Here is a 23,272-nt window from a genome sequence, read left to right as displayed (position 1 = left end):
TAAGACAAATACGAATTCATAAGACCATAACCTTACATAGATATTAAACTAATCAACGCAGTCTGAGTAACAGCAGTGAAAGATGAGTAAAATCACGGTGAATGGCAACAAGTGTACCTATCACCACAGTGCCAAGGTGCCACACTCAACCAGTCCAGCCCCAGCCGGCGAGAGGAAAGGTAGAGGCTGTGTAACATCGCGCTTCGTGACTGAAATCTACAACTACGATGCCTCGCATAGATAATGATATCAAACTAGACTTCAAAGATGTTCTTCTACGTCCAAAGAGATCTACACTGAAAAGTCGCTCAGACGTAAGTGTGAAAAGTAGCAGTATAGTAGTATTAGAGTGAGAGGTGGTAATGTTGCACAATGGTCTGCTTAATTCAGGTGCCGCTGGCTGGCTGGCTGCCTGGTGGTGGGCTCCTTGTAACCTTGCAAGTGTTGCAAGGCGGTTTATTACATACGTACGGCCTTGACAGTTAGGACCACCAGAGTATCACGCCACACTCCCCTATACACATTCCTTGTATGATAGTATTTTGTGGAATTTCCGTCGCAACAAGAAAATACCCGGCGGCCTGCGTGATCATTCGTGTGTGTGTGTTAGATTTGCCAATATGGAGTGGCATGGACCTTCACTGTCTTCAGGGCTGCCCACATATGGTTTTCGTTTGTGGCTTCATAGAAAATTCACATCTTTACCACTTGAGGAGTCGCCATTCGTAAGGCAGCTGCACTTGTAAATAGGCAATTGCGGCGAGGATTTGGTGCGTTTCATGGCCCGAGGCGATATGGATGAAGCTCTACATTTATTGTAATGCTAATGAACTTATGAAATATAACAGCAGCACCACTATATAGAGGAAGGCAAATAACGCATATCCTCATATACGACAGTTTACATCATGGCAGATCAATAGTTTTCGACCAAATTAATACGTGGATTTAGTGTACGTATGCAGATAATTATTATATCCTTAAGCAGTGCTCATTAGTTGGCAGGAGATCGCTCTGACGCCAATCAGATTTCAGTCTGCAAACCTACTAGCAAGAATGTATTCAGAATTTTTAATAGCATAAGATTTTGTTGGGTCATTAAGAGAGAAAGAGAGTATTGATTGTACGCATATTTCTACTTATTAACTCTATATAGGTTCGTTTTAAATACATATAATTGTACAACATATCGGTTATCCATTGTTCTATTGATATTGATATTTTGTGTCATTATTTATACGCCATCTCTCAACACACGTGACAAATCAGTATAATAGATATTTGTCCTCTCTGAGCAGATTTAGTAATTTCTTAAGCACGGCTTTTTTTTTTTTTTTTTTACACACACACACACACACACACACACACACACACACACACAAGTGACCACCAGACGACCGAGGTGAATTACACACACACACACACACACACACACACACACACACATATATATATATATATATATATATATATATATATATATATATATATATATATATATATATCTCTTTCAGGTGGACTTGATAAGGAACATCACCTTCAGGAACTCGAAGCAGACATGCAGCGGCATCCCCATCATAGCAGCCAATATGGACACCGTGGGGACCTTCATGATGGCCAAAGAACTTGCTAAGGTAATATCTTGCTGCCTAGTGCTGTAGTACAGTTCTTCTTTCTAGTTCCTCCTTTCAGAAACCACCAAGATACAAGACTCATGGAAATATTGATGTCCTCAACAAAGGAAACATTTAAAGAAAATGTTACTCATCCCAATAATTACTACTATGCTTTTTTTCAGACTCAAATGAATGCAAAGAAAATATTAATAGAGGTTTTTATATCATATTTCAGGTAAATATGTTTTTAGTAAAATGTATAAAGCAGTTTTGTGTCAGAGATAGTCTATGTTACTGCATGTGTTATGACCAACTTTTATACAATGGACTCCAGAGACTCAATACTCAAACTTAATTCATTCCAAATGGTTGTTTAAGTATCAAAAAGTGTGACTACAAATATCAATAAATCATGTAATTTGTTTTAACCTCAGCAAAACCTTAAGTTTTCAAAAATTTCAGTGTAAATTTTTTCATAATTTTGATATGTACTTACCATAAGTGAAGATTTGTGATGGATAACATAGACGAGGAGGAGAGAAAGGTGGGTAGGAGGAGGGAGGTTATTCATCGAAGGACGAGTCACCATCCATGAAGATGTCTGGTAACTCGTCTGCTGGTGTGATTCCCATGACCCCACTGGTGGAGGGCTGTGGTTCATTAACACTTGCACTCTCAATAGATTTCTTATTTTCACCATTAATAAGCCTCTTTGGTACCATTGTAAGTTTCTAAAGGAAAAACTACAGACAGAGCACAGGAGAATGTTGTTCTCACAACCACAGCTAGGGATGTGCACTGGTGTGCGGAATACTGAAATACCAGTATCAGATCATTTTAGTACCAGATATTTTTTCGAGAACCAAGTCCATTTTTTGTGTTTGAGTATTGAGAAGATTAACTTAAAAGACATTTGAGTATTGAGTCTTCACTGTACTTTATGGCAGATCAATACACTTTATATAATTTGAATAGACCTGGACATAGCAAGCAAAAATTGGTTTAATAGAAATGCATATTATTTTCAAACTTAAAATATTGTCTTCTGATATCCATTGATAAAGCAAGAAGTTTTACATATGTGGAATAGGTTGCAGTAATAAAAACAAAATTTTGTGTAATTTTTATTGTAATGGAAAGCCACAAATTAGATAACATCATGAGTTATTGAATTTTTAGTTTGTAGAAGTTGCTAGTTCTAAATCTAAAAACAGAACTCAATAGTTATATATATATATATATATATATATATATATATATATATATATATATATATATATAGAGAGAGAGAGAGAGAGAGAGAGAGAGAGAGAGAGAGAGAGAGAGAGAGAGAGAGATATATATATATATATATATATATATATATATATATATATATATATATATATATATATATATATATATATATATATATATGGATGGTGAGAAACCCAGGAAGCACAGGAGCACTTTATTTCTCTAATGTTTTGCCTACAAGGCTTCCTCAGAGAGAATGATACAGGCTGCTGTCTGAGCAGTATATATATATATATATATATATATATATATATATATATATATATATATATATATATATATATATATATATACATACATACATATATACATCTGACATCTGGTGGATCACATCTTGGTGTACTGGGAAATGGAGTATGCTGATTGGTTCATTTCAGTAGGGTCTTCCAGTTGTGATGGCAAGCTAGGCTGCCTTTCCTGTGCAGCAGCCCAGCTTGTCATCACAATAACTGGGAGACCCCTCCTGAAACAAACCAATCAGCATGCTCCATTTCCCAGCATACCAAGGCATGATCAACCTGATGTGTATATATACTGCTCAGACAGTGGCCTGTATCATTCTCTCTGAGGAAGCCTTGTAGGCAAAACATTAGAGAAATAAAGTGCTCTTGCACTTCCTGGGTTTCTCTAGGTCCCAAACTTGGGATTATCATTACATAAAGAACCAGTAAGTATCAACTGGTGCTACCTGTCTTTAGCATATGCATTCTTGTATGTTGGTGTTATTGTGGAACAGTTTCGCTGTTGGTTTCACCCACTGAGTAGGATTTATTTTTTACTTGAATATGATTATCTTCTGTAGAATAAACAGGATTTACTAACTACTGTGATGATTAAAGCTTCTAAGATGCATATGTCTGTTCTCCAGCCATCTGTGTGTGTGTATGTGTATTTACCTAGTTGTGTTTTACAGGAAAAGAGCTATGCTCATGCTGTCCTGTCTCCATACTTATAGTCATCGATAGTCAAACTTTTTTCATAGTCGAACAGCCATTTGGAACGAATTAGATTCAGATATTGAGTCTCCACTGTATTTCCTCACTCCCTCGTTCTACTTCTGTTGGAATAATTCATATTTACCCTGTATTGCTTTTCTGTTCAAAATGTTTCTCCAGTCTATACCACCAAGAAATTGTCTTAACTTTTCAAAATTTGCCTTTGCATAATTTAATTTCTCCATTTTTGTAGTCCTCCCTGTATCTTAGCACATCCTCTTCCTGCATTTCTAATACTAATGTTACATGGTCACTTCTTCCCATTGTATGATAGGAGGGAGCTCTGGCTTCTTTGTGAATACTAGGTCAAGCATTGATGGTTCTTCTTCCCCTCTGTACTGTGTTGATTCTTCCACCCACTGTGTGTGTGTGTGTGTTTGTTTGTGTGTGTGTGTGTGTGTGACCATGTATCCCTTGATATTCATTTACTTAAGAAAAAAGTTGTCATTAATATCGCATTCACGTAGAGTAGATTACTATGTGAGTATTTAGAAATTAATGAATCTGAGATACAGTACTATATTTCACCATAATTTGCTCAGTGTATAGATAACTGTAGTATTTGTGTTTATTTAAGCATTGAAATATTTAGTATGAGAAAGCAAGTACAAACAGACAGCAGCTTCCATAAGCCCATACCTCATATGAGATTTTTTGTCACTTCTTTTTGTTCTTTTCAAAGTTTAACTTATCTTGAAATATGTTCTTTTCATCACAAAGGTGCAAATGCACAAATTAAAGTGAATGTGAAAATAGATGAAAGCTTCAACATATGTGAAAGAAAATAGCAAAGGTATGTTATGTCACTGTCTGTATAAATAGTCCAGGATGGATGACTTCAGATACCTTGATTCTCATATATGTCAACATTGATGCTTAAAGAGAATATGATAAAAGATGTTATGAGACAGAAAATTGTGTCTTTGGGACACACATAGGAAATCTAGGAAATATTTCAAGTTAGAGTTGGTTGAATTTTTGAGATGTATGATGAAGGACAGTAAGTTTATAGGTATAGAGTTTCCTCTGTTATAACCCAGAAGTAAAATTATCTTCTGTCCTATTGTGTTAAGTGCTTTCCCTGAATCTTCAGACCTACTAACAATCTCCTTACAAAAGCTAACAGTTGGTTGGTTTTCAATAGATCAGAAGTCTTGAGATCAAAGGAAGACACTGAAAACAATGAAGATGATTGAGAAGGTCACTCTCTAGTTGACTTTGACTGTACATTTGTATAAAACATCTTTGACATATATGAGGAAGACACTGACGTGGAAGATTTATGATTCAGGCAGAGGAAACAAGTTATTTGGGAGATTCATGTTGTGGGAATAAGATGGATGGTTGAGGCATTGAAAGTTAATATAAAAGTCTTGGCACTTTGGAGTGGCAGGACTTGGAGAATGCAACAGCACATGGCTCAGTTATTTGGAGAGATCTGAAGGAAATTTAATGAGAAAACAATTTGTAAACGATCAAGTAGATGCTGGGACTGTAAAAGAAAGATTTAAATATAATTAAAGAACATAGGATTGAAATATCAGAGAGAGAGAGAGAGAGAGAGAGAGAGAGAGGACTTCATTGTATGGACAAGAACAAATGGGGACAATTTTTCATGTTTTGACTAGCTTTATGAAGGAGTTCTTAGGAGTGGCTCTTAGATTTTATTACATTCTATTAAAGTAAATCAATACCTTACTTGATCCGACAAGTCACTTATTATAGGTAGTAGTGGGATGTTGTTAACTCAGCATTAAGTCACTTTTCTGTTACAGGAGAAACCTAGGATGTCTGCAGCCACAGGTCAGCATTTGTAGCATTGTCATATTACAAACTGTTTATGGTTCTTTCCCCATGTAAGGAACAGCTGCTTATTTTTGTCTTCTTGGTGCCATGGTACTTTAATCTTTACCTGTACACTTGTTAAAAAAATCTGACTGTAAGATGTAATGGTAGCTTGTGTTATTTGGGTGCACTTACTACAATGAATCCTTATACCAGTCACAAACAAGCAATATTTATGTGTTTTTTGGTTACTGGTAGCACTAAAATCTCTGCTCTGCCGATCCTTATGGCTCTTGAAGTAGTAGAATTATATCTCCTGCTAGTATTTCATTCTTTTACTTTTGTTTTTACACTTCTTAAATATGTCTTTTTCTAACCAAGTCCCTTGAATGATACTGTATTAATAATGTTAAGAAGAATCCTGACTCTAGGGTTGTAATTTTTCAAACAGCCTTTTGAATATTTCCATTCTGGTATCCACATTCCCTCTTCCTTGTTATGAGCTCCCTTTAATCCTCTTATTGGAGTAATCTAAGAATCCTGTATATTTGTATGCACCATGTACATATGTAGGCACCCATTGTTCCTACTGTCTTGGTATTCTTCATGGTTGCACAGACATATGTAATAGGTATTCACTATCTTTTGCATTTTTTCACTTATTATTGTGTTTATATTCTTTTAAACTGAGAAGATAATTGTTATATTGTCTCTGAATTGCAAATGCATATGTTTTTATCCAATTTTTTTTCCAAAAAGTCCTAAAAAGTTCATAATGAGTTCCACAGTGAGTACAATAAAGTACCATTATAATATTCAGTATACATGTAGCCTATACATATATGACTGTCTCATTTGATGTTATTCACAGGTCACTTGACAAGATAAATAAATTATTCATGCATGCTAATTAAATAAAAATCTATGATTATTTTTTTCTTTATATAACATGAGATAGTAGGGCTGTTTGTTAATGAATACTTGTATACTACCATGTTTGTTCATTCATGTCAGTGCATAAGCAAAGTTCCTCTACTACGTTTAGATAACATTACTTATGGCTGTAGATTTCATGTGCATATTGGGAAGCAAGGAGGGCTTATGTCAAACTCATCTCTTTTCATTCCATTCCTAGAAATGAGATTTTAGCTCCCAGTTTTATTGTCTATTTCACTTTAGAAAAATATTTTGTTTCTCACCAGTGGCCATAATGTGTTTCAGCACAAATGCTTCACTGCCATCCATAAGCACTACACGTTTGAGCAGTGGGTGGACTTTGGAAACAACAACAAGGATGTGCTTGGCTTTGTGGCAGCATCCTCAGGCACATCAGATTCTGATTGGGACAAACTGCAGAAAGTTCTAGGACAGTTTCCTGAGGTGAGGTCAAATTCCACAAAAGTTTATTTACTATGTTTGATAAAAAAAACAGCATTGTATTTTGCCATGATAGGATGCAATATAACAGAAGAGAAGAGCTAGAAGAGTGTGTGCAGAGTACTAAGTTGTGAATTCAAGGAATCAACTGTTGCTCCTCAAATACACACACACACACACACACACACACACACACACACACACACACACACACACACACACCAGAGACTGATCTGGAAACTTGAAATGGTAGGAGGAGTGCATGGCAGTTTACTAAAATGGATGGAAGACTTTTTGGTAGGAAGAGAAATGAGAACAATAATTAAGGACAGACCATCAGAATGGGGATTGGTGGAGAGTGGAGTTCCACAGGGATCAGTGTTGGCACCAGTAATGTTCGCAGTCTACATAAATGACATGGTGGATGGGGTGTCCAGTTATGTGAGCCTATTTGCAGACGATGCAAAATTGTTACGAAAAGTGAGATGTGACAAAGATTGCGAACTACTCCAGGAAGACTTGGACAGAATATGGAAATGGAGCTGTACATGGCAAATGGAGTTCAACACGACAAAATGCAAGAAAATAGAGTTTGGCAAGAGTGAAAGAAGAATCAGGAGTATGTACAAGATAGGAAATGAAGACATAAAACCAGTCATGAAGAAAAAGACCTTGGGGTGACAATTACCAATGACCTATCGCCAGAGAGACATATAAACAAAATAATTGGAGAAGTATTGAAATTATTGAGGAACATAAGAGTGGCGTTCAGTATATCTAGATGAAGAAATGATGAAGAAAATAATTACTGCAATGATAAGACCGAGGCTTGAATATGCAACAATACAGTGGGCTCGAACTTAAAGAAACACATAAGGAAACTAGAGAAAGTACAGAGGGCTGCAACGAAAATGGTGCCTGACTTAAGAGATTTGACTTATGAAGACAGACTGAAAAGAATGCAACTTCCAACCCTGGAAAACAGAAGAGAAAGGGGAGACCTGATAGCAATATACAGAGTGATGATTGGCATGGAAAAAATGGATAGGGAAGATCTGTGTATGTGGAATGGAAGAATGTCGAGAGGGCATGGGAAAAAACTAAAAATGGCCACTTATAGGAGAGATGTGAAAAAATATAGCTTCCCTCATAGAAGGGTGGAAGCATGGAATAGTTTAGACGTGGAAGTGGTCAACGCAAGGAATATTCATGATTTTAAGAAAAAGCTGGACATTAATAGATATGGAGACGGGACAACACGAGCATAGCTCTTTTCCCGTATGTTACAATTAGGTAAATACAATTAGGTAAATACACACACACACACACACACACACACACACACACACACACACACACACACACACACACACACACACACACCACGTAGTGTAATGGTTAGCACGCTCGACTCACAATCGAGATGGTCTGGGTTCGAGTCCCAGAAAGTGGCAAGGTAAATGGGCAAGCCTCTTAATATGTATCCCCTGTTCACCTAGCAGTAAATAGGTACAGTATGTAACTCGAGGGGTTGTGGCCTCGCTTTCCCGGTGTGTGGAGTGTGGTGTGGTCTCAGTCCTACCAGTTGATTGGTCACTACAAGCTCAGCTCTTTCCATAGGGGAAAGACTGGCTGGGTGACCAGCAGACGACACAGTGACACACACACACACACACACACACACACACACACACACACACACACACACACACACACACACACACACACACACACACACACACACACACACACACACACACACACACACACACACACGTGTGGAAGATGTGTAATTTGGTGAGGACAAAGTGGAAGTAATGGAAGTAACAATCAAAACAGAAGAATTGAAGAAGAGAAAAATTATAGTTACACATGTTCCACCAGACTAATACATGGGGAACAGAAGAACGTAAAGATATGCAAAGAAAGGTGATAAAGTGCCTAGAAGAACCATTGTTGCTTGATCTAGTTTTCACAAAGAAACCAGAGCCCCCTCCAATCATACAATACCTTAGTCCAATGGGAAGAAGTGATCATGTGATATTAGAGATGCAAATTCAGGAGGAAGATGAGATAAGTTACAGAGATGACTATAAAGGAGAGAGATTAAATTATGCAAGAGCAGATTTTGAAAAATTAAGGATCTATTTTGGTGATATTGAGTGGAGTAACATTATGTACAGAAAGACAATACAAGGGAAATATGATTTATTCTTACAGAAATATAATGAGGGAGTAAAAAAAATTTGTACAGTAAGCCCCTGCACTTAGTGAGTCTCAGCTTGGCGAAATTAACTTTTGGCGGTAGGGTGGCCATGGACCACCAAGTGCATGCTTGGCGATTTGAATACAAACTTGGTGGTACCCTGGTGGCCGCACGGCGAACCATGCGGCTCCCCGGTGACATCAGACTTCTCTCTATACCTATCAGAACGCAGTGTGAAAGTCCTCTTCAGTCATTTTGTTTGTGCTAGCCTCTGTTCTGCCAGCGTGGGAATGAATTCTGGTGATTTATTGCCAACATGGCCTCTACCAGTGCAACAGGTGATACTGGTGGGGATAAGGACAAAGGTGGTGGCGGCAAAGACGAATGTGGGCGAGGGAAACGGGTGGAAAAACGGGAGTTACATCCGTTATATCATGTCTTATTAGCTTTATTTATTGTTTATTGGTCTGTTTTGTACATGTGTTCTAATTTGTGAGTGCAAAAGATTTTATTTCAGCTCAAAAGATGGTATTTTAGGGATCAAAAGAGGGACTTTGGCAATGACCAAAGATTGATTGAGGCATTTTTTAGGCAATTTATATGGTATAAAGAACTCGGGCTTGGCGAAATTCGCACTTGGCGGTAGTTTTGCCAGACTAATCAATTTACCAAGTGCGGGGCTTACTGTACCTGTTTATAGAGTTAAGAAAAAAATACATGCTTGGTACAATGCTAGATGCATTGTACCAAACAAGGCAAAAGATAGAGCGTGGAAAAAATTCATAAAACAGGGAAATGACTATAACAGATGGCAGTACAAAGATGCCAGAAATGAATATATTAGAGTAAGAAGAGAGGAAGAAAGAAATTTTGAAAAAGATGTAGTGAATAAAAGCAAAGATGAACCCAAACTTTTCTACAAGTTTATAAATGGCAAAACAAAGAATAAGGAAACAATTGAAAAATAATTAAAGAAGGGAAGACATACCAAACAGAGAAGGAAATGTGTGAGATAATGAATGAGAACTCAAAACGGTGTTCACTGCAGAAGATGATTTCACAGAACCTAATAGGACATGAGATTGCCAAGGATTACAGGAGATCGCAGTGCACAAAGAGGATATTGGAAGATTATTGGATAAATTGGATGTCAGAAAAGCAATGGGGCTAGATCAGGCTGGGTGTTAAAAGAATGTAAAGACCAACTACTGGATCCAATTTGGGAAATAATTACAAGTTCAATAAATGAAGGGAAAGTTCCACTAGAATGGGAGAGAGCCAACATAATACTGATATTTAAGGAAGGAAAGGCAACTGAACCACTAAACTACAGACCAGTGTTACTTACAAGTGTCTTGGAGAAGTTGTGTGAAATAATTATCAAAGTCATATCAAACAGACAATTTGGGTTCAGGACAGGGTGGTCATGTGTATCAAACTTATTGAGCTTCTACTCGAGATTTATTGCATGACTTGAAAACAGAGATGGATGGGTAGACACAGTATACCTGGATATTAAAAAGGCTTTTTGATAAAATCCCTCATGGAAAACTACTTTGGAAACTAGAGAACATAAGAGGACTGCAAGGAACTTTGCTAGAATGGACAAGAGATTATTTGAAGGATAGGGAAATGAAGATTGTGATCAGAGATATATCCTCAACTTGGGGTAAAGTAACTAGCGGAGTGCCACAAGGGTCAGTGTTAGCCCCCATTATGTGTCAGATTTATGTAAACGACATTCACATTGGGATAAACAGTTATATAAATTTATTCGCTGATGATGCAAAGCTGCTAAGAGTTATCAAAACCAAAGAGGACTGTCTGTTATATAAATTTATTCGCTGATGATGCAAAGCTGCTAAGAGTTATCAAAACCAAAGAGGACTGTCTGCTGTTGTAGGAAGATATAAACAAGATCTATGAGTGGAGCACGAAGTGGAAATTGGAGTTTAATGCCAAGAAATGTCACATAATGAAACTAGGAAAGAGTAAGAGAAGACCAGTATGGAACTGTTTGATGGGAGAGGAACAAATAATGAAGACTAAAGAGGAAAAAGATCTGGGAGTGATCATACAGGAAAATCTGAGCCCCAAAAAACACATAAGCAAGATATTTGGACTATCATATAAGATGCTGACTAATATAAGAGTGACATTTCATTACATGGACCAAGATATGATGAAAAAAAATCATCACAAGCATAATACGTCCCAGGCTGGAATACACAGCAGTGGTATGGTCTCCGAGCTCTAAAAAGGTATATAAGAAAATTGGAAAGGATACAGAAGATTGCTACAAAGATGGTGCTGGAATTAAAGGACCTCACATATGAAGAACGACTGAAGGAAATGGGACTGCCAACCTTACTAGATAGGAGAGAATGAGGGTACCTAATAACAATGTATAAGATAGTAAATGATATTGAACAGATAGACAAAGAAGACCTGGTGCTGTTGACAGAAGAAGATGGAAGGACAAGAGGACATGAAAAGATCAGAATGAGGCAGTGTGAAGGATATTGGAAAATACAGTTTTCCACACAGAACAGTGGAAAAATGGAATGCATTGGATAATGAAGTTGTTACAGCACATAATGTGCATAACTTTAAGGGAAAATTAGATAAATGGAGATATGGAGACAGGACACTATGAGCCCCGCTTGAACCCTGTACAATACAACTAGGTAAATACACACATACATCATCACTAAGTTAATTAAGGGATAATAGGATATATGGAACAATAGAAGAAATGAGTGAACTTATGAATGAGAGCTTTAAATCAGTATTCAATGAAAACAGAGATTTCATAGAACCAAACAACCAAGTGATGTAGAGAGAATTAAGAAGTGCTGTGGTACATAGACAGAAATTTAGTTAATTACTAGAAAAGGTGGATGTAAGGAATGCAATGGGACCAGATGGAATGTCAGGTTGGACACTGAGAGAATATAGAGAACAACTGATGGAACCAATTTGGGATGTGATCAACAACTCTTTAATGGCAGGGAAAATACCAAGGGAATGGAAAAGAGCAAATATAGTTCCGATATACAAAGGAGGAAAAGAGACAGAGTCCCTAAATTATAGACCAGTATCAGTGACTAGTGTTGTGAGAAATATCTGTGAAATTATAATTAAAGAAAAATGGTCTGAATATTTGGAGGAAAATGGAATAGTAGATACGTAATCCCCAATTTGGTCTTAGAAAAAAAAGATCATGCATAACAAATTTACTAAGCTCTTATACATGAGTAATAGATGAAGTACAAGGGAAAGTTGGATGAGTTGACACATTGTATTTAGATATTACAAAGACTTTCAACAGAGTACCACATAGAAGACTCCTCTGGAAAATAGAACACATTGGAGGAATATCGAGAAGTATCTTAAATTGGATGACGTACTACTTAACCATAAGGGAAATGAAGACAATGATAAGAGACACCCCATCAAGTTGTAGCACAGTTACTAGTGGCATACCACAGGGTTCAGTGCTGGGACCAGTTATGTTCCAAGTATATATTAACAATATACAAGACAGCTTGAGTAGATATGTAAATTTCTTTGGAGACGATGCAAAGCTCTTGAGAGTAATAAGGAACATTGGTGACTGTATGGAATTGCAGATAGATATTGACAGAATCTTGGAATGAAGCCAAAAGTGGAAATTGGAAGTTAATACCAGGAAATGCCATGTGATGGAAATGGCTAAAAGTAATAGAAGACTTACATGGGAATACAAAATCGGAGAAGAGGTCATAATGAAAAGGAGAGAAGAAAAATACCTGGGGCACTCTGACTCCAGAATGACACATAAATGGGTTATTTGCTTCAGCATAAAAGACACTAACAAATATCAGGGTTGTGTTATTTATTTATTTTTATTTATTTATTTATTTATTTATTTATTTATTTTTTTTCCTGGCTTATAACACCTGTAGGTAACTTGAAGACCATTGGAAGTGCTGTTAAGCTTCCACCCATTAGTGGCACAGGCAATTTTATTTATAGTAGTATCTATATTAGGGCCCATATCACCACCCAAACGTATCTTTGGTGTAACCACCGAGAACCTGGGTATCATGGTGACATGTAAGTAACTTTGAACCACTCGACAAATAGCAAAGTATCAAGGCGATACATGGTGGGATTTGAACCTGTGCATGGACATCTGCCCGATCCCACGCTCACCACTTTATCCACTATGCCACTGCCTCCCTAATGGAGTATGATGTAATGAGTAAGAGTATGATGAAAACAATCATAACCACTGTGATAAGATCTAGACTAAAATCTTCAGCAGTGGTGTGGTCACCATACAAGTAGAAAGACATCAGGAAACTAGAAAGGATCCAAAAGATCGTTACAAAGATGGCCCCAGAATTAAAGGATCTTCCTTATGAAGAAAAATTGAAAGGAATGGAACTACTAACTATAAAGGATAGTCAGGAGAGAGGAGATCTAATAACAGTGTATAAGATAGTAAACTGTATGAAAAATATAGACAGACAAGACCTGGTATCACTGACAGAGGATGATAGACAACCAAGAGGACACTAAGAAAAGCATGAAAAGTCCATGTTTGAGGAACATTAAGAAATTTAGTTTTCCACATAGGACAGTGGACATCTGGAATGGTTTGAGTGAAGAGATTGTAGCAGAAGAAAGTGTGCATAAAATTTGAGGAAAAGTTGGATAAAAGTAGATACGGAGACAGGTCACTATGACTCCTGCTCGAACCCTGTAATATACACACAACTTAGTAAGTACACACGCACACACACATACGCACACATACACGCCTGGTAGCTCAGTGGTTAGAGCGCTGGCTTCACAAGCCAGAGGTTTGATTCCCCGGCCGGGTGGAGATATTTGGGTGTGTCTCCTTTCACGTGTAGCCCCTGTTCACCTAGCAGTGAGTAGATACGGGATGTAAATCGAGGAGTTGTGACCTTGTTGTCCCGGTGTGTGGTGTGTGCCTGGTCTCAGGCCTATCCGAAGATCGGAAATAACGAGCTCTGAGCTCGTTCCGTAGGGTAACGTCTGGCTGTCTCGTCAGAGACTGCAGCAGATCAACAGTGAAACACACACACACACACACACACACACACACACACACACACACACACACACACACACACACACACACACACACACACACACACAAAGATAAGAAAGACAAGGATAGCTTTCAGGAGGTGATCCAGGAACAATTAAAAGAAAGAGATGAGAATATGGCAAACAAAATTATAGGAGTCCTTAAGGAAAAAGAAAACCTAGTAAGGGAAATTGCAGAAAAGAAAAAGAGTGTAATTATATTTGGACTAAAAGAAAAAATGTAAAATATAGACCAGGAAGGGAAAAAGAGGAAATGAAGTCAGTCAAAGACCTACTAAAAAATCTAAATGATGAAGAGAGGCAGAACCTAGAGGAGGAAGTAGAGGAAATACACAGAATGGGACCTTATTAAGATGAAACAACAAGGCCAATTAAGATACTACTAAAATCACAAGCAGCAACAGAAGAGATATTATATAGAGCAACAAAACTCAGAGAAACAGAAGGCTGCATATATATATATATATATATATATATATATATATATATATATATATATATATATATATATATATATATAAAAGGAAAAATAAAAATGAGGAAGAAAGGAAGAGATACAATGAGCTGGCGGCAGCAGTAAGGGAAAAGAATAATGAAAGGTCAGAGGAGAAAAGGTTTTTTTTGCAGAATTCTGGGAGACAGGATAAGGAAATGGTATATAAGAGAGAAGGAATAGGCAACAGTGGAGCAAGTGTAACTAAAAGTGATAAGGACAAGAAACTAAAAATGATGTATACGAACATAGACGGGGTTCCATCAAGTAAATTAGAACTAAAAGATTACATAAAGAAAGAAAAACCGGATATTGTATGCCTGGCTGAAACAAAACTAAATGAGGCAATCAAAATAGACATAGATAATAGATATAACGTATGGAGGAAAGACAGAGGGGGTAAAGGAGGAGGAGTCATGATAATGTTAAGGAAAGAGATGGTGGTAAACCATGTGGAATATGAGGAAGGAAAAGCAGAAGTACTGTATATTAAGATGCATATTAATAAAAAAGAGTTAACAATCGTTGGAACATATGTGCCACCAACAACAAATTCATGGACCAACCTAGAATATAAAGACATGATAGATGACACAATAAGGAGTCTAACGAGAGTCATTAAAGAAAGGAGAAAAGTGTTATTAGTAGGAGACTTCAACTGTAAAGAAGTGAACTGGGAAAATTATGAAAGTGGTATGGGGGAAGAAGAAGCCTGGGGAGAAAGATTCCTGAACCTAATGATAAATAATATGATGGACCAAAGAATAAAGGAAAACACAAGATTCAGAGGAAACAACGAGCCAGCAAGATTGGACCTGGTTTTTACAAAGGGTATACAAATGAATGATGATATAGGATATAAGTGCCCATTGGGAAAGAGTGACCATGTAATATTAGAAATGGATATAGAAGAAGGAAAAGAAGATAGAGACGAATCATACAAAGGAGACCGATTAGATTACAGAAAGGCTGATATTGAGAATCTCAAGAACTATTTCATATACGCTAACTGGGATCCAGGAGATGGAAAACTCTGAGAGGGTGCAAGAGAAATATAACTTATTTTTGGAAATATACAAAACAGGAGTCAGGGAATATGTCCCAAAATATAGACCTAAAGAAGAAGGAAAGAAAAATTGGTTTAACGCAAGGTGTGCTAGGGCAAAGGAGAAAAGAGATGGAGGAGAGGAACTATGAAAAGGACATTGTCGAAAAATGCAAGGAGCAACCGAAATTGTTCTACAGATTCATCAACGGAAAAATAAGACAAAAAGAAACAATAAAAAGGTTAAAAGGAGAGAACGGGATGGTGGAAGACCCAAAAAGTATGGCAGAACTGTTAAATAGTAAATTTCAGGAGGTCTTTACTAAGGAATCCAAATTTGAAAGACCGCAGGGTAATATAGAGACCGTCTACATGAAAGGTATTAAAGTAACCAAGCTTGAAATAAAAGAGTTAATGAAGGAACTGGATGAAGAGAAGGCAATGGGACCGGATGAAGTCTCAGGCAGAATACTGAAAGAATGCAGGGAAGAACTAGCAAGACCTATATACAACATCATAAAATACTCAATAGAAAATGGAACAATACCAGTAGAATGGAAAAGAGCTGAGGTGGTTCCCACATATAAGAGTGGAAGGAAGGAAGAACCTTTAAGGGGACCGTCCGGTGAGGTTTTTGAAAAATAAAAAATAAAGAGGTACGTGGGTAATTTTTTTTTCGTTGATAGATGTTTATTACACGATGTTAGTTTAGTAGTTACAAGTGAATCGACCCATAAATAACTGCATGAAAAATAAAAAATCAATTTTAAAAAACATATTTTTCTTATAAACTTTGTCACTAAAGGACATATTTCAATTTTGCCAGTGTGGATATGAAGTATGTCATATACCAAAACTTTTCACGTCATAGAATTTTGATTTTTTTATTTTGATGACCATTATGAATTATATATATATATATATATATATATATATATATATATATATATATATATATATATATATATATATATATAAAATTATGTTGCGGCACTTAAAAAAAAATATCCAAATTCTATGAGGTGAAAATGTAGCAGCTTCATTGAGCTTCAAAGTGATACCTCAAAATTGAAAATCCGTTGAGAAATGTGGAAGATACGATTTGAATGATAAAAAGTGGAAACTCAGAAAAAGGCAAAAAAACCCAGAGATGTCATTTTTGTCCTCTATGACCCTGTACATTTATTTGGGTTGGATATTTGGTGCTCATACACCACCATATGCATCATATATCCTTTTTAGGCATGTTTAGAATATTCTGTACGACTCATATGGCACCTGGCTGTACAATGATTGTAGTTATTAGTCAGGCGAGGGTGTGATCCATGCATGGTCGACAACTTGTAATTTCCACTTGCACTGTTTGTTTAGATATTGTAAGGCAAAAAGGCAGGTAAAATAGGCTGGATTGTGGCTTGGAAGGTGTGAAATAAGAGATACTCAATAGATCATCCTATACAGTCACATGGACACTGAAATGGAAGGAGATGTTCCTGTGTATGTCATAGTACTGAGTTGCCAGCATTTCCTTACCAAAGAAACCACTTTCCATAGCTTTTTCCATGCTTATCATCATCATTTATGGTACAGAGAGTGGGGGAAGCCCAGGCTGCAGTGGGCGTGGCAGGGGCCCTTTAAAGTTTAAATACTCCCTGTATTTTAGCGTATTTCCCCAAAATACTCCATCACTATGTTTCCATATGTTTGGGGATGATTTGGTGGTGTTTTGGGGATTTTCAATTTTGTTCAAATTTTTCGATACCATGGCCACAGGACAATCTTAAATTACAGACCAGTATCACTAACTAGTGTAATATGTAAGATGTTTGAAAGAGTAATAAAGAAACAATGGGTTGAGTTCCTTGAAGACAACAAATTATTATCAAATAGCCAATTTGGTTTTAGAAAAGTTCGGTCATGTGTAACAAATTTACTGTGTTTCTACTCTAGAATAATTGACAGAGTACAAGAGAGAGAGGGATGGATTGATTGTATTTATTTGGATTTTAAAAAGGCATTTAATAAAGTGCCACATGCAAGATTACTGTGGAAGTTAGAGGAGAAGGGTGGCTTAAAAGGAAGCACATTGAGATGGATGGAAAATTATTTGAGGGGGAGAAAAATAAGGATGGTAGTCAAAGATATGAAGTCCAAGTGGAGAGCAGTAGAAAGCAGAGTGCCACAGGGGTCAGTATTGGCACCAATACTTTTTCTCATATATATATAAACGACATGCCAGAAGGAGTGAACAGCTACATAAATCTGTTTCCGGACTATGCAAAACTGTGCAGAGTTATAAAGCAAAAAGAGGATTGTCAAATACTACAGGAAGACCTAAATAAGATCTGGGAATGGAGTAAAAAGTGGGAAATGGAATTCAATGTGGACAAAAGCCATGTCATTGAAATGGGAAAGAGTAAAAGACGAACAGTGGGAATCTATAAGATGGGAGATGGAGTAGAACTGGAGAAAGTAAAAAAGGAAAAGGATTTGGGAGTAACGATGGAAGAAAATATAATCAACCGGAAACCATATTGATAGAATTTTTAGAGAGACATATAATTTGCTAAGGAATATTGGAATAGCATTTCACTACATGGACAAAGAAATGATGAAGAAATTGATAGGTACTATAATAAGACCCAGATTGGAATATGCAGGAGTAGTGTGGACCCCCCATGAAAAGAAACACGTAAGGAAGCTAGAGAGACTACAAAAAATGGCTACAAGAATGGTTCCAGAATTTGAAGGGATGACATATGAGGAGAGACTAAAGGCTATGGATCTACCAACCCTGGAACAGAGAAGGGAGAGAGGGGATCTAATAAAAGCTTATAAATTGATCAATGGAGTGGACCAAGTGGATAATGAGAGACTGATCCTGAGAGAAGAATATGACATTCAAAGCTCAAGATCGCACAGTAAAAAGCTGAGGAAGGGAAGATGTCTAAGAGATATTAAAAAATATAGTTTCCCGTAAAGATGTGTTGAGACGTGGAACAGCTTGAGTGAAGAAGTGGTGACAGCAACGAGTGTGCATAGTTTTAAAGAAAAATTGGATAAGTGTAGATATGGAGACGGGTTGGCACCACGAGCAAAATTGTTAGAAAAGTGAGATGTAAAGCCCAGGCCCTGTAAAACTACAACTAGGTAAACATAAAACACACACACACACACACACACACAACACACACACACACACACACACACACACACACACACACATACACACACACACACACACACACACACACACACACACACACACACACACACACACACACACACGAAAGATAAGGCCGATTTTCAGGAGGTGATTCAAGAACAACTTAAAGAAAAAGAAGAAAATATGACAAGCAAAATGATAGGAGTCCTCAAGACAAAAGAAAATCTAGTTAGAGAAATTGCAGAAAAAAAGAAGAGTGTAGTCGTATTTGGAATAAAAGAAAAAAATATAAAATATAGACCAAGAAGAGAAAAAGAAGAAATGAAATCAGTCAAAGACCTACTGAAGAATCTTAATGACAAAGATAGGCAGAACTTGGAAGAGGAAGTAGAAGAAATAAACAGAATGGGACCATATCAAGAAGGAAAACGAGACCAATTAAAATACTACTAAAATCACAAGCAGCAACAGAAGAAATATTATATAGAACAACAAAACTTAGAGAAACAGAAGGCTGCAAGGATATCTATATAAAGAAAAATAGAAATGAGGAAGAAAGGAAGAGATACAATGAACTGGCAGCAGCAGTAAGGAAAAGAATAATGAAAGGTCAGAAGAGGAGAAGAAGGCATTTTTTGGAGAATTCTAGGAGACAGGATAAGGAAATGGTATATAAACGAGAAGGAAGAGAAAAAGTGGAACAAGTTTAACTAAAATGATAAAGGCAAAAGACTAAAATGATGTATACGAACACAGACGGGTTTTATCAAGTAAATTAGAATTAAGAGATTACATAAGGAAAGAAAATCCAGATATTGTATGCCTGGCTGAAACAAAACTAAATGAGGCAATCAAAATAGATTTGGATAATAGGTATAATGTATGGAGAAGAGACAGAGGGTAAAGGAGGAGGAGGAGTCATGATAATGTTAAGGAAGGAGATAGTGATCAACCAAGTGGAATGTGGGAAGGAAAAGCAGAAGTATTGTATATTAAGATGCATATTAATAAAAAGAGTTAACAATCATTGTAACATATGTGCCACCAAAACAAATTCATGGACCAATCAAGAATATAAAGACATGATAGATGACACAATAAGGAGTCTAATGAGAAGTGTTAAAGAAAGGAGAAAAGTGATATTAGTAGGAGATTTCAACTGTAAAGAAGTGGACTGGGAAAATTATGAAAGTGGTATGGGGGAAGAAGCCTGGGAGAAAGATTCTTGAACCTAATGATAGACAATATGATGGACCAGAGAGTAAAGGAATGCACAAGATTCAGAGGAAACGACGAGCCAGCGAGATTGGACCTAGTTTTTACAAGGGGTATACAAATAAATGATGATATAAGATATAAGTGCCCATTGGGAAAGAGTGACCATGCAATATTAGAAATAGATATAGAAGAGGAAAGGAAGATAGAGACGATTCATACAAAGGAGACCGATTAAATTACAGAAAGGCTGATATTGAGAATCTCAAGAACTATTTTAAAACGTAGACTGGGAGGAGATGGAAAACTCAGAGACAATGCAAGACAAATATAACTTATTTTTGGAAATATACAAAACAGGAGTCAGGAATATGTCCCAAAATATAGACCAAAAGAAGAAGGAAAGAAAGATTGGTTTAATGCAAGGTGTGCTAGGGCAAAGGAGAAAAGAGATGGAGCATGGAAAAGGTGGAGGAGAAATAGGAATCCAACAAACAAGGAAAACTTCAAGGCAGCGAGAAATGAATATGTTAAGGTGAGGAAGGAAGAGGAAAAGAACTTGAAAAGATATTGTCGAAAAATGTAAGGAGCAACCAAAATTGTTCTATAGATTCATAAATGGAAAAATTAGGCAAAAAGAAACAATAGAAAGGTTAAAAGGAGAGAACGGGATGGTGGAAGACCCAAAAGTATGGCAGAACTATTAAATAAAAATTCCAGGAGGTCTTTACTAAAGAATCCAAATTTGAGAGGCCACAGGGTAATAGAGAGACAATCTATATGAAAGAGATTAAAGTAACCAAGCTTGAAATAAAAGAGTTAATGAAGGAACTGGATGAAGAGAAGGCAATGGGACCGGATGAAGTCTCAGGCAGAATACTGAAAGAATGTAGGGAAGAACTAGCAAGTCCTATATACAACATCATAAAATGCTCAATAGAAAATGGAACAGTGCCAGTAGAATGGAAAAGAGCTGAGGTGGTTCCCATATATAAGAGCAGAAGGAAAGAAGAACCTTTAAATTACAGACCGGTATCACTAACTAGTGTAATATGCAAGATGTGTGAAAGAATAATAAAGAAACAATGGATCGAGTTCCTTGAAGACAACAAATTAATATCAAATAGCCAATTTGGTTTTAGAAAAGGACGGTCTTGTGTAACTAATTTATTGAGTTTCTATTCTAGAATAGTTGATAGAGTACAAGAGAGAGAGGGATGGGTTGACTGCATCTATTTGGATTTAAAAAAGGCGTTTGACAAAGTGCCACACGCAAGATTACTGTGGAAGTTAGAGGAGAAGGGTGGCTTAAAAGGAAGCACATTGAGATGGATAGAAAATTATTTGAGGGGGAGAGAAATAAGGACAGTAGTTAAAGATATGAAGTCCAAGTGGAGAGCAGTAGAAAGCGGAGTGCCACAGGGGTCAGTATTGGCACCAATACTTTTCCTCATTTATATTAACGACATGCCAGAAGGAGTGAACAGCTACATAAATTTGTTTGCGGATGATACGAAACTGTGCAGAGTTATAAAGCAAAAGGAGGATTGTGAAATACTGCAAGAAGACCTAAATAAGATCTGGGAATGGAGTAAGAAGTGGGAAATGGAATTCAATGTGAACAAAAGCCATGTCATGGAAATGGGAAAGAGTGAAAGACGACCTGTGGGAATCTATAAGATGGGAGATGGAGTAGAACTGGAGAAAGTCAAAAGGAAAAGGACTTAGGAGTGACGATGGAAGAAAACAATCAACCAGTAAGCCATATTGATAGAATTTTAGAGAAACATATAATTTGCTGAGGAATATTGGAGTAGCATTTCACTACATGGACAAAGAAATGATGAAGAAATTGATAAATACTATAATAAGACCCAGATTGGAATATGCAGGAGTAGTGTGGACCCCTCATAAAAGAAACACATAAGGAAATTGGAGAGGCTACAAAAAATGGCTACAAGAATGGTTCCAGAACTTGAAGGGATGACATATGAGGAGAGACTAAAGGCTATGGATCTACCAACCTTGGAACAAAGAAGGGAGAGAGGAGACCTGATACAAGTCTATAAATTGATCAATGGAATGGACCAAGTGGATAATGAGAAACTGATCCTAAGAGAAGAATATGACACCCGAAGCACAAGATCGCATAGTAAAAAGCTGAGAAAGGGAAGATGTCTGAGAGATATTAAAAAATATAATTTCCCGCAGAGATAGACGTGGAACAGTTTAGATGAAGAAGTAGTGTCTGCAACGAGTGTGCACACTTTTAAAGTAAGATTGGATAAGTGTAGATATGGAGACGGGACCACACGAGCATAAAGCCCAGGCCCTGTAAAACTACAACTAGGTAAATACAACTAGGTAAATACACATACACACAAACATATATATATATATATATATATATATATATATATATATATATTTCGGGAGTAGACCATTTTGAATGCATGTACTATTGAAGTCAACAGTGAGGTCTGCATTATTCTTTTTGTACAGCGTACGCTGTACAAAAAGAATAATGCAGACCTCTGCTGACTTGACAGTATATATATATATATATATATATATATATATATATATATATATATATATATATATATATATATATATATATATAATAGTTTGTATTAGATGAAATTTTTTACTCTAACATGATATTTATAGACAAAACAGAGGATGACAGTGGAATGATATCTTATGTAGTTTGCTTAGAACTTTGTTATCACATTAACTATTTTTCATTTATGTATATATCTATTTTCATACTGCTTAGTGCTCTCTTTGCAGATCAAGTTCATTTGTCTGGATGTTGCCAATGGTTACTCTGAAGTGTTTGTTGAGTATGTGAGAAAGGTTCGGAAGAACTTCCCAGACCACACCATCCTTGTAAGTTGTCACTTTGGTATAGTCCTAAAAATCTTTGTTGAACTTTGTTGATGTTATTGCTT

At 36.7% G+C, this 23,272-nt stretch overlaps 1 protein-coding gene across 2 annotated transcripts in view; it reads left to right on the top strand.

Moving 5' to 3' along the window:
- The first annotated feature begins 146 nt into the window (after positions 1–146).
- LOC123518898 (GMP reductase 2-like) overlaps positions 147–23,272 on the top strand; it is a 28,676-nt gene continuing 5,550 nt past the window's right edge. The window contains exons 1-4 of one of the 2 annotated variants that reach the window (XM_045279953.1): positions 147–314; positions 1,515–1,634; positions 6,914–7,072; positions 23,112–23,210. In XM_045279953.1, coding sequence (XP_045135888.1) covers positions 228–314; positions 1,515–1,634; positions 6,914–7,072; positions 23,112–23,210 — 465 coding nt within the window. In that variant the 5' untranslated portion in view covers positions 147–227. Of the gene's footprint in view, positions 315–459; positions 954–1,514; positions 1,635–6,913; positions 7,073–23,111; positions 23,211–23,272 lie in introns of those variants that run through there. The other variant, XM_045279954.1, reaches the window with a different exon arrangement.

The sequence above is a fragment of the Portunus trituberculatus genome, chromosome 44 (assembly GCF_017591435.1).
Source record: "Portunus trituberculatus isolate SZX2019 chromosome 44, ASM1759143v1, whole genome shotgun sequence".
Classification (NCBI taxonomy): Eukaryota; Metazoa; Arthropoda; class Malacostraca; order Decapoda; family Portunidae; genus Portunus; species Portunus trituberculatus.
Note: the sequence above shows the minus strand (reverse complement) of the source record. Positions and strands in the feature narration are given on the sequence as shown.